At 38.3% G+C, this 12,813-nt stretch overlaps 2 protein-coding genes across 2 annotated transcripts; one reads left to right on the top strand and one right to left on the bottom strand.

Annotated features, from left to right (window-relative positions):
* Positions 1-1,142: 1,142 nt before the first annotated feature.
* Positions 1,143-3,947, bottom strand: LOC134652494 (juvenile hormone esterase-like). Its single transcript, XM_063507687.1, has 3 exons — positions 3,782-3,947; positions 1,549-2,843; positions 1,143-1,320 (listed from the first exon to the last, which is right to left on the bottom strand). Exons 1-3 carry the CDS (start codon positions 3,911-3,913, stop codon positions 1,143-1,145), a joined length of 1,605 nt encoding a protein of 534 aa, XP_063363757.1. The 5' UTR covers positions 3,914-3,947.
* Positions 3,948-11,871: 7,924 nt separating this feature from the next.
* LOC134652495 (10 kDa heat shock protein, mitochondrial) lies at positions 11,872-12,486 on the top strand. Its single transcript, XM_063507688.1, has one exon. It carries the CDS (start codon positions 12,009-12,011, stop codon positions 12,318-12,320), a length of 312 nt encoding a protein of 103 aa, XP_063363758.1. The 5' UTR covers positions 11,872-12,008; the 3' UTR covers positions 12,321-12,486.
* The last annotated feature ends 327 nt before the right edge of the window (positions 12,487-12,813 follow it).

The raw sequence follows: 12,813 nt of genomic DNA on the forward strand, positions 1-12,813 counted from the left end.
CTTAATTCCAGACGAAAACATGCTATGCAATTGTTTCGTTTAAAAAAAAACAAATGTTCCAAATATAGCTAGGAAACGCCAACAGCTTCTGATATTTTAAACTAATTGACGTTTTATGTAACAACCGGCCTGATGGATAACCGCACAGGTATTGTCAGATTAGTAATTAAATGTACGTTAATAGTTTATCCGTATTTTTCAATAAGTAAATAAATAATGAAATACGCACAAATAAATAAATACTTAATAAATGTGGCAGGTCCTACTGGTGTACCATGATCCAGGGTGTGTTATCGTTTACCTAAGCATAATCGACGTTTTTTAACCCGGGTCATTATCAATAAGTACATTTTAATTTCAAGTAAGTATCTAGTGCGTATGTAAATAGGTACCTACACGGAGTAACGGACTCGCGGGTACATCAGGAAGTTATCAATACAATCAAAGTTATAATTTCAAACTTAGGTCAGTAAAAGATTTTTACAGCCTTTAAGTGGCTGTTTACTTATTGTTAATATAAAAACGATACCTGTTAAATTTATTCTAAGCCATGTTTTAAGCTCCACCGCCCACGCGGCCATAGTGAGTGTCCCGGTAATGGTATTAGCGCATTCCGATCCGGCCAGATTCAAGATCCCGGCCTGAGAACTGCGTCCACGCAGCGATATGTTTATACAGCCAGCTAACCAACGGCGAACTTGCATACCAAAAGGGGATGCAAAACATTGTCTATGTTTCAGATACTTCGCAACTGCATAAGTGTTTAATTATATCAGAGGGTCTACCGCCCACATCGAATCCTTAATTTAAAATCATTATCTACCTCTGCTCCTGAATCGCTCAAATATGCAAGAGATAGAGAGGCAGATAATGGTTATCGAATTTTCGATGTTGGCGGTAGGCCCTCAGATTTGCCTTACTTCCTGCAGGAAGGTGTTATGCATAACACCACACTTAGCAATGTACGAGTATTCCGCGCAGTAGAACTTACAAGCAGATCCAAACAAACACAAAATCCTCACCTCACAGCTGTAGCGTATCCAAAAAAAAAAGGAACTGATTAATTATAATGAAACTAAAATACTTAATGGTTGAAGACTGTACTACCAATTTATTTATGGTCCTTGGTACTACTTGGAACATTAGCAGTGACATTTAGGTCCGTATTGACCGTTGTATAATTGCTCAAAGAGCGCAGTCCGCGCTGTGTAAGGGAAGGGCCGCATGGTGAGCTGGTCGTCGATAAACAAGCTGCGGCCTGACGGCCCTAGGGGCTCCCACTTGGTCGTAATGAGATTGTCCACAGCCGGAGTCGGATCTCTGCGAAAAGTCAGAAGACATATATGATATTTAAAGACTAAAAGGTCGAACTAAAAAAAAATGCTTAGGTATTAAGGTGACAGTCCATTTCCAACCGCAGCTGCACTACTGTTCATTTTACTATGGAAATTGACAGTAACAGCGACGCGTTCAGTTCCAGTATTGCAGCTGCGGTCAGAAATGGAATGTTACCCTTAATCTCATAAAAAAATATTTTGGCAATCTTACCCATATTTAGCAAAGTTGGTAAACATCATCACCATTCTGTCCCTAACCGTTTTGTCGGTATCTGATATGTTGTTGGTGGGTACCACGGCAGAAGGCTGAATGTATCCGGAGTCGTCACCATGGCAAGCGCCAGGAGATGTAATCCCAAGCTTCACTTTCAAATAGTTTAGTTTCCCACTGTAGGCGAACTCATATAAGTATACTGAAGGGTTCCTTTTCGATATCAACGTAGCAGAAATGTAAATACCAGCAATAAAGTCGACATCCGAGAAAAAGTCTATGGCATATTCGTCGTCTTCGCCGTAGCGGTTCTCGGTTTCCAAATATATCTTCTTTAATTTGTCTTCAACTTCAGCCTTTAATCCATTATCAATTTCAAAGGGTAAATGATCCAGAAATATTTTATCTTGCTTTAATTTTTCCAGCAAGTGCGGAGCATAAAATCGCAGCAAAATGTTCTCTCGAGCGCAGAAGCCTGTCATGATAGGGACATGTGTGAATTCACCGCGAGACAATAAGTCTAGGGGAGATTTATCTAAAAATGGCTCCCATCCACTAGGTTTTTCTACTGATGGTACGAACCCAAAATAAAGTCCACCTTTCCTCTTAGTGGCTTCCAGAGCTGTCATAGATGCCATTATTAAATCTTCACCAGTCAAACTCTTTAGTATTTGTATTAATATATCATCATTTCTATTATTATTATCTTTCATTTGTGGTAATTTTTTAATGATGTCCCTCATGTTTTTATTTATGGCCCAATTCAGTAGTGTGGAGCCAGATTGCATAATAGCTTTATGAAAAAGGCCTTTAGCCATTGGTGAGAGTAGAAGATATTCAACGGACGAGCCACCAGCGCTTACTCCAAATATGGTGACATTATTATGATCACCACCGAATTTGCTGATATTTTTCTGTACCCATTTTAGGGCTTGGACTTGGTCCCTGAGGCCCATGTTGCCCGGAGCGTCAGGGCGATCCAGATTAAGAAATCCAAGAATGCCCAGTCGGTAGTTAAGGCTGACCATGACTACGTCTTGCTCAACCAGCCAATCCGGGCCGAGGTGCGAGGGGTCGGTGCCGCAGCCGAACATGAACCCGCCGCCGTGGATGAACACCATGACTGGCAGCCCTCGGGGCCCTTCCGCCTCTGGCAGTGAGGGGGTGAAAACATTTAGGAACAAACAGTCCTCGCTGCCTACGACGGTTTTGGACATTTTGTCAAATTGAATGCAGATGTTACAGTCTGTAGTCCCATCCCGTACTCCCTCCCACTGCTCCGGAGGTTCCGGAACCTACAATAAAATAAGTAGTAAAAAGTCAAGCCATATCTCTCTCATGATACGTAACAAGAAAAGTGCACGCTTTTATTTTCTACTAGCTAGGTACTTTTTTTGTTGCCCGTGAAACAATCACTAATAATCTGAGAAATACATTAAAGTACTTATACAGTAAACTGGCTATTGCTTTCCCAACTTCAATGTCACTACGATATTTATAAGAATATACCTAGTCAATATCAAGTCTAAAAGAAGCTTCTTCTTTTGGAATCTCCAACGTCACACGATGATATATAATTTTATACATATGACAGCCAGCGTGGGACCACCAACTTCGTACCATCACGCTCCGCGATTGTTGCGCCATTTAGGGTCCTAGCTAAGTTGGTTGTTTAATACTTACGCTATACAGTTTCCAATTTAGCAAGAACCCTAAATGGCATAACAATCCCGTGTGGTGACTGGTACAATCCGAAAACCTCATTGGTACATGCCGGGGCGCAGCCGGGGCTCGAACGCCTTGAACCATAAATAAACCTTCTGGCGGCCTAGCCAAGGTTACAATCGCTATCGCTTCGCCATCGAATCGCTTTGTGTCTCTCTATTACTCTTCTATATTTGTGTGACAGTGACAGTTGCGTTTCGTTCGCTACGTAGCGTTAGCGATTGGCACGTTGGCTACGCGGCCTGTTTGGAAGCCACACTCTACCAATGCTTCCTTTCGATCGACTATCAAAACAAGTTTATTTCAGAAACGTTATGTATAAATAAAAGTGCAGTTATATAACTAGATTCTAGAATGCACTCTGTTACGCGTTTAACGTGAACGGTAAAGTAGAACGAATTAAACAAGCAATTGTTTATGACAACTGTTATTAAGTCTCATAATAGTCATAATTACTTAAAACCAATTGCGAATATTTTTACTAGAAAAAGTTCTCTGTAAAACTCACCCTGAACCGCAACTCTCCAACAGGTGGCTTGGCGTACGGAATTCCTTTAAATCCATAGTAAACTTTGTTATTAATTTTCTTCTCGTAACCCCGTATCTTGCCTTCATTAATATCAACAACAGGGCTTGCCATGATGACGGTTATATCAGAGTGATACAAAACAAATGAATAACCTCGAATTACTCGACGAGAAAGGTCGATCACTCAGTACAGTACTCAGTTACCGGCCAGTCTCGGAGTGGGGCGATTGTGTCCCCGACTGTCTGGCTTCTGGCTAATGTAGGGGAAAGATCATTTGCAGCCGGATCACTAGATGGCGTGAATTTCAGTAGGTATATTTGCTGAAGAAAATGTTATAGTTTTCTATGTACATAACCTTTAAACGAGCAATTCTTGTATAAATATTTATTTATTTACTTACTTATATGTATCTGACACCGCACCGTAAGATTGTGAACCCGTTAGTTTATAATCTAACGTAGGTTAGATTATAATCTCCCTACCGTCAGTTTATAATGTAACTAGCGAGATTATAATATGACGAGTGTTTACAATTTTACGGTGACATATATATATTTTGAGGATTTCGGAAACGGCTCTAACGATTTCGATAAAATTTGCTATATGGGGGTTTGCGGGGGCTAAAAGTCGATCTAGCCTAGCTAGGTCTTATCTCCGGGAAAACGCAGGTTTTTGAGTTTTTAATGTTTTCCGAGCAAAGCTTGGTCTCCCAGATATTAAATATAAACGTATGAATTACTTACTTGTCTACAATTACTTCCATCTCAGTATCCCTTGCTTTATTTTTGTAGTAGGTACAATAGATCAGACAATAACTCATCTACAAAGCTCTTTAGGAATCTACATTGTGCTAAAGTACATAGTACATACCATAGTAGGTTGTTGATCAATGAAACACAAAAAGTTCAAACCTTCCTATCTCTGATGTTTTTAAAGTTATGAGTGTAATATTGCGTATGAAGATAAACCATTTAGTTGGCTATCGTATGGCATTCTCGGCTTCTACTTATTTTTAACAGTTTCCGTATTATAATCCTTTTTAAAAAAAATGAGTTTTGTTTCATTGTGTACTTATGCATGTTTTCAATGAAACACTTCAATTTTTACAGTGAAACAAATGTAATAATTTTAATCTACCATGAAACATCGTTAATGAACATTGAAACGGTGTTATAAATAAGTGACATTAATACATATATGCTTTCAATCAATTAATGAAAAAGGAAAGGAGGAAATAGTGGTAGGCTGAAGGCTTAGTTATTTAAAAGGTTTCCGACATATGGAATGATTATAAGATTGCTGAAATATATAAAAGCGAAAGGCCTGTTTCATTATACACAACTTGAGTTTCATTGTGAATCGAGAATCTGGTCAGCATGTACGGCATGCTGCGAGAAAGGTACGCCTTTTATGTCCAAGGAGCATGATTGCCAACTAGGTGGACGCGGGAGGGTTTTGAGTATCTCCATGCTTGATATCATACACTTTCTTGCAACATAGTGGTTATAAGCGACTGTTTCAATGTTAGACATCTGACCTTAACCTTGCCATCAATGAAACATTCAACATAAAAACCATCCTATCTCAGCCGTTTCTAAAGTTAAGTATCTTATATTTTATCATATAATAGACAAATTATTATCAATTTTCATGGTATTTTACTTTCTCAAATTTCGCACATAGTATTTAATTATTTAAAAAAAATAATGAGTGTGTTTCATTGTGTGCTGGTACGGGTGTTCAGTGAACATCATGTTTCATTGTATACTACATAAAAATGTTTCATTGTGAGACTAGGGGGTGTTTTTTAAAACAATTAAAAAAAAACTGCACCAAAGAGTGAAAGAAATTTAAAAATATTTAGCTCCAAATAAACTTTAATACACATAGAACATAAGAAAAAATTAAATAACGCGAAACTCGATTCTATATCTTGGTAAAAAATTGCGAAACATAAATGAAAAAAATTACTTTTGTCGTACGAATTCACAATAACGCTCGTAGCAACCTAGCAACGTGCTCCTTCTCCGAAGCGCGCTCGCGTATTGGGGAGGTGCTGGGGGACCCTGAGCCTGTCCTTGCTTGACAGACGGCACTAGCTGGTAACACCTAGTTTCCGAGATATCGCAAAGTTTCACTGTGTACTATTGTTTCAATGTTCGACAACTGACCCTACATAAGATTGAACGTCAAAAGAAAGTGTCCGAACTTTTTGTCGACTGTACTTATGACTTGCGATAGATGTATGTATTTGTGTAAAATGTTGTGGCCATAGTACTTGATCATTTCATAAAATGCCATTTTAGAATTGATCACTTAATTCATGATAAAGGTTAGTTTTGACTTTTTCATGATGAGGCCCACCGATCATTTCATGAAATGGTTGGCAAATCATGAAATGATCATTTCTATTCTAAGATCTGGCCACGACATACACAATTATCACTACATAATAGTATAAAACAAAGTCGCTTCCCTGTCTGTCTGTCTGAATGTAGTATAGTATATAATTTGTTAACCCATGCGAAGTCGGGGCGGGTCGCTAGTATCCAATAAAATAAAATAAAAATTAGGTATATCTGTATTCCTATGCAGATTACATTATGAAGATTACCTACATTAATATTTAATGTAGGTAGATCTACATTAATATTTACCGTAATTCTGGATTTTTCACGTCATCCTGCTTTTTAGGATCAATCAAAAATTAATGCTGTCTTATTACCCTCGTCTTTAATGTTCTTGTAACCGAATTATTTCAGAAAGTGTATATTTGAGATTCGAGACGAATTGACAAGGTAGTATCTAAAAAGTGGACCTGCGGGCCTAAAGATCTTCGCGCTTTTATTTTTATCGTCTGACGTCGTGTCGGTTCACTGTTCAGTCTGTCACTTTCTAAGAAGTAAGAACTTAAGTGCGAGAATGACTCATGACCAGGCACCGGAGTTTTTGTCGCATGGTAAGACTAATAGCAAGCTATGGAGTCGACATTTGCCATAAATGTAAACTCTTATTCATACTCATACTCATGATTAATTTTATTTAATATGAGAACAGATTACTAAATAGTTACTACGTATATCAGTTTAATTTATTAAACCTCATTTGTTGCAATAAATGTATGTTACAATTGGGTGAGTTGTACTTCACAACTCAAGCACACTATAGCAGATTTTTCAGTCATATTGTAAATCGTTGTATGGCTCTATCCATGCCAAAATTGCAGCTATTTCTGGGTTAGGCATAATAATTAATTATGGAATATTCCTCAACGTATTTACCACATACAGATATAAATAACTACTACGTTTGCAATCACCAGTGATTGACACATGACAAATACTAATCAATTTTATCAGCGGTCAGTACCTACATGACATTAGGTCTTTCGCAGCGATGTAGTTTGTATAGTTGTATGTTAAAATAGTTGAAGTTATGAATTCATAATGTAATAGAAAAATATTTTTTTATATAATTCGACTAAGATAATATACACGACCGACCGCTCTAAAGGCATTTTAAGATAAATTAAATAAATGAGTATGAGTATGAATAAGAGTTTACATTTATGGCAAATGTCGACTCCATAGCTTACTATTAGTCTTACCATGCGACAAAAACTCCGATGCCTGCTCATGACACTGACTACAATATTGCAAGTATTGACTGAATGAAACCAGTTATCCCTAAACATGTGCAAAAATTAAGAAGTTGAGTTACAATCACAATTGTGCAAATATTTATTTATTAGGTACAAACATTAGGTTGCCTAAGGCTTTGTTTCGCGTCCACAATTAGAACGCTTCACACTAAACTGATCCAAATCCTGCGTCGAGATAGCCGGATGCGCACCTGTGCGCCTGCGTGAGAACCGACCACGATATCTTCCAGACCTACTACCAAGCGCCCGCGCAGCCGCCCGAACCACGTCCGTCGCAACAATCGCCCTTGTGTCCTGAAACATAAGAAACTTGCGGCATCTCCTCAACAGCCACGCAAGATTGCGCTGTGTACATAAGGCTATACAGCCAGGCTGTGTTTGTTGTGTTATTTTGTCCGCTTTGAACATCCGCGTACGCCTATTATCGCAACTTTTTAGTGTAAAGTAACCAGGCTCGATTAGGAAAATGCAGAGATTACATTCGATCATGTTCTAAGAGGTTTAAAAAAAAAACACCAACTAACCAAGGCATCCAGTTAGTTATAGGTGCTTATAGGTACTTAAGTATGTACTTATACCTATATATGGGTATTTTCATAGGTGGGTATTTTTTTCTATTGTTGTTTAATTTTTAAGTACCTAGGTTTAATTTAATGTTGGTTTAGTTTTGTAGTATTTTAACTTTATGGTGAATATAATATACAAAAGATGTGGCTCGCTTCTTATATATTAAAATGGTTTCTAGTAAGAAACTGTAAACCGCTTCTTGGGAACAGAATTTCGATTTTAAATTCAGTATTCATTTGGATAAACGTGTAGCGTAATGTATTTTTCAAGAAAACAAGACCCAGATAAAGAGTCATACTTAATTAATACACCTACCTACCTACTTAATTAGGTACATACTTACTCACTGCACGTCTTGAAGCATATTTAAGTAGGTAGGTACTGAGTGAAAGTAGGCGAGAAATTGCGAAAAATTAACTGTCCAAAAATTAAATGTAACAAGCAGTTAAAGCCTACTTCGTAGTATGTATTTAGGAATATTACCAGAAAAAAACGCTTTTTTTATGGGAGGCAAACGAGCCGACGAATGCTTACACCTTATACCTTCTCTGTCGAATAAAATGTCTCAATAATTTTTCAAAAACGACTCATGGTCGCCCTACATCGAACACGTGAGCTGTTTGCAAAATTCGCGTCGGCAGGCCGTGTGAACCTGTACACAATTTGGTCTTTTTGCATTTTTCCACTCTATACAAACTCTTTTTACGAGTCTATTCATCTTCGCTTTGTCGATTCTCTAATCTTTCGTGCGGGCTTCGGCCAATTATTTCACCTTGAATAAGTTATCATAACGCAAAAACATTTAAGGTATTATGATGTTATTAAGTAGGTTCTATTTTGTTATATTTAATGATTAGGTACTTACATAAACTTTTTTTATGACTTTTTTTTGTCACACCAATTTTTTTTAGCTAGGTAAAACCGTGAAAACGCGATTCTCCTAGTCAAAACTTTAACTGAATTTTTTGACTGAATAATAAGTGAAAACTAGCTTTCACCGAGGCACTTTGCGAAAACTAGTTTTGACTGAAAAATCCTATTTGAGACTAATTTAATTTCAGCAATGGAGTATGTGGTAGCTTTCTTATTTCCAAATCTCTCTTCTCTCTTAAGAGTCCGCAGCAAGCTCGGCCGAATAATTTAACCTTCCCATAAAAACACAGTTTCGTTCTCATTTTAAATATATGTGTTGGATTGTATTGCAACTTCACACATATCCTAGTCCTGTAATTAGTTTATACGCGAAATAGAGCAAAAACAAGTTTTGTATAAGTACTTAAAAAGTTAAATTCGCTGCATTTTTTTATTATGGTTGGTATCTGAAGCTACATGAACTAATTATAGGAGTAGATTATCTTATCATATTGATTATCTTATCAAATAGTTTCAGAGCAATCTAGTCAATTCTAGTCGTTTTAAAATGAGAGCGTAACGTAACTGTGCTTTTGTATGGAGAACCGAGCTTGCTGGATAGGATATTGAGGTGTACAGTACGGCTACCATCAGTTTGGCACTGACATAAACGCCGTCGAGAACGTAATTTACTTTCTATACATCTCGCTCGTACTCGCATATTAGTGCAAACGAGATGTATAGAAAGTAAATTACGTTCTCGATGGCGTTTATGTCAGCGACAAACTGATGGTAGCCGTACAGGGCCTTAATTCTGCCCGTATACTCAAATCAGATAATTGTACCCCTCATTTCCCAGGACCTCTCAAATCCATACAATTCCGACTCATATTGGAGCCACTGGGAAATGAGAGGTTAACTGTAAACGGCGTTGTAACACTTGTAACTAGCTCGTGATTTTAACTTCCGTAGACATTAGCCCTACGCTGCTGAGTTCGCGAAATAATGTTTAGCTGTTTGGTATTTTTTTATCATTTTCATTACATGTAACCTATCCAATTACTGTGATAATCTGATAATATCGACTACCGTAGGCTTATGCTCATTTTCTATCTCATAATTTAGCCCATTTACTCCCACACTACAGTGACGTAACGTGAGGTCCACCTCTGAAAGAATTACCTAGCTACATTAGGTACGGTACATCGCCTGATTTCAGGCATACATAATTATAGTTATAGGTATGAACCGATTAACCACCAATTAACATTCAACTGTCAAACGCGTAAGACAATAACTGGCTTTAAACCCTTTGCTGTAAACAATAGGCCCTCTTTGCTTTCATGTGGCCGCATATGCGGAGGCGGTCATAAATTGCGATGCGCGCACGCACATGCCCATACGCATTCCTATATGTATACGAGATTATTACGCATGTATGGGTAGCTGTGATTGTGTGTCGGCAGTGCGCAGGTGTGCCTGAGACTGGCCGGCGCCTGCGCGCATTCCAGCGGCGGTCACGGCGCCGGCACTTGCGTACTTGACGCGGACATGACTTGGGTTGGATGACCAAAAACGATGGTTATGGTCGATAAAAGATGTTTGAGTGACGACGCTGAAATAAGGGACGGTTGATGACTTGGAGGATACAACTAAACGGAGTAGCCATTAACAGGCTTTCCCCTCTATCGAAAATAGGCGGCCAACGGTCATACACAATGTATGGACTGACGTTTATCTGACATGGCTATTTTTACGTTACGCATACATTTGACGTTCCCCTCCCCCGCAAAAATCGGCAGACTGTTTTGTACAGAAAATTACAGACATGGCGTCTCCGTTTGATTATATCCTCCAAGGTTGATGATGATGTTTCGAAGGTGGCTTGGTTTTTGTGCTATGCTTCGGCATAGGAGGTGTTTTCTTTAAAGTAAAATATAATACTGAATTACTGAAATAGCTACAACATGGCTACAGCCAGTATTTATACCAATATAAACATTTTTATTAATAGGTATTGTATTAATAGGTTGTATTGTAGGTTGCCAACAAACCACATTGTCGTTTAGCAGAAGTAGATACCAATGTACCTAAGTTGTTTGTAATTATGTTTCTTGAATAATCATTAAAATTTTAATTTTATTAATGGGCTGGCTGCGCTCTGAAAAATTGTCTGACATGGTGCCTACGGCCGTTTTATACAACCACAGCTCGCCGTCGGCAGGCCGTTCATCCTTACACAATGAAACCTAAATGGTAAGCACAATGTGCGGTTTCAGTGGATTTTCCTCCCGCCGACTCTCCTCCGCCTGTGGAATAAGCTCACTCTCTCTCTACCGAGATTTTCCCGATAATATGGACTGTCATCGGGATGGGGTCTTCAAGAAAGAACGTCCGATACCTATACCGCCTATAGGTACGTCCCTTGCACATCGATTCAAACTCCAAAATAAGACAACACTTCTTGACATTTAGACACTCGTTATTATGCGAATATGCGTATTATGCGTTAGCAGTAGGTACTCTCATTCAGTCGCAGTGCCACGTGCCTTTAGCCTCTGAAAAGTACTGATTTTCCATTAATTGATACCTACATACACAGCGTAAGTACTGGTGGTGACTGTTTTAGAAGGCAATGTACATTGCCTTCTAAGACAGTCACACAAGCGCCACCTATATAATTAAAGTAAAACTAACAGGGACATGACGTACAGCGACATCTCTACGTGGAATAATTAAAAAGAAACTTTTTAATTTAGCTGCCATCTGTTGACAGCTTTATAAACTGAATATAGTTCAGCTACTCGTCAACAGATGGATTCTAGAAACATAAATATTTTTATTTTATTTTAAAATGAATTATTAAAAAATATAAATTAATATAAATATATATTTTATTAAACTCAAATCAAGCATTGTCTGAGGTAGTTTCTTCGTTTCTACCTTAACTGAAGACAATTTCAATGGCAACCCTGTTCACACATGGAGCTAGCAGTCTTCCTTCCGCCCGTCAAAGTTCGTTCGCCGGCTCCTGACGCGAATTTTCTAGATTGAAAGCAGATAACCTAAAATCGCTCTGCGCTTCACTTGTTTTAATCTCTGTCAAACGGCACAAATAATCCAAAAATGGCATCTGCGGCGAGGAAACTGATTCCCCTTTTGGATCGTGTTTTAATTAAACGCGCTGAGGCTGTAACCAAGACTGCGGGAGGTATCGTGCTTCCTGAAAAAGCACAGAGCAAGGTTCTCCATGGAGAAGTCGTCGCTGTGGGGCCCGGTGCAAGGAAGGACAATGGAGACTTCGTCCCCCTGATGGTGAAAGTCGGCGACAAAGTGCTCCTCCCTGAATACGGCGGCACCAAGGTCTCCTTAGACTCCGAAGAAAAGGAGTACCACCTCTTCAGAGAATCGGATATACTGGCTAAAATCGACAACTAAATTAGTGCATAGCTTTAAATTTTACGTGGATTCGAATTGGTTAGTCATAAATACTAGAAATCGTAGTGTATGAACATGATGTGATTGTGTAATATGTTGGTTGCTGATGAAACATGGACATGATGTTATCTCCGTTGCATTTCTTATTATAATACTGTTACTAAAATTTGTTGACTATTATTTCACTTTCTACCTGTCCTGAACTAGTTTTGGAACTTAACCTGTTACATTCAATGGGGCATCAATTTTGAATGGCAGTTTTAACTCATAATAATGATTTACCACATAATTGTGAATTAAAACGAACTCACAATTTATCCTATAAAAAGCATTCATTAGGAACCATTAACATTACAGTTAAAATGGATAAAAAAAAATTAAGAATACAAATGGGGAAGTACTGACAGTAGCCAGAGGAGCGGTAGTGTAAATTGATCTGTACACTCTTGTTCCCTTAACATGTTTAATGTGGTATGAGTTTGAAAGTCATAAG

This window comes from Cydia amplana, chromosome 11 (genome assembly GCF_948474715.1).
Source record: "Cydia amplana chromosome 11, ilCydAmpl1.1, whole genome shotgun sequence".
In the NCBI taxonomy this organism is placed as follows: Eukaryota; Metazoa; Arthropoda; class Insecta; order Lepidoptera; family Tortricidae; genus Cydia; species Cydia amplana.

What these genes read in the sequence shown, in the direction of transcription:
- LOC134652494 (XM_063507687.1), bottom strand. Translation starts at nt 3,913, where the DNA reads ATGGCAAGCCCTGTTGTTGATATTAATGAAGGCAAGATACGGGGTTAC. An exon ending in TTGGAGAGTTGCGGTTCAGG is followed by an intron (nt 2,844 to 3,781) that starts GTGAGTTTTACA and finishes ATTTTATTGTAG; the next exon opens with GTTCCGGAACCTCCGGAGCA. An exon ending in ACCAACTTTGCTAAATATGG is followed by an intron (nt 1,321 to 1,548) that starts GTAAGATTGCCA and finishes GACTTTTCGCAG; the next exon opens with AGATCCGACTCCGGCTGTGG.
- LOC134652495 (XM_063507688.1), top strand. Translation starts at nt 12,009, where the DNA reads ATGGCATCTGCGGCGAGGAAACTGATTCCCCTTTTGGATCGTGTTTTA.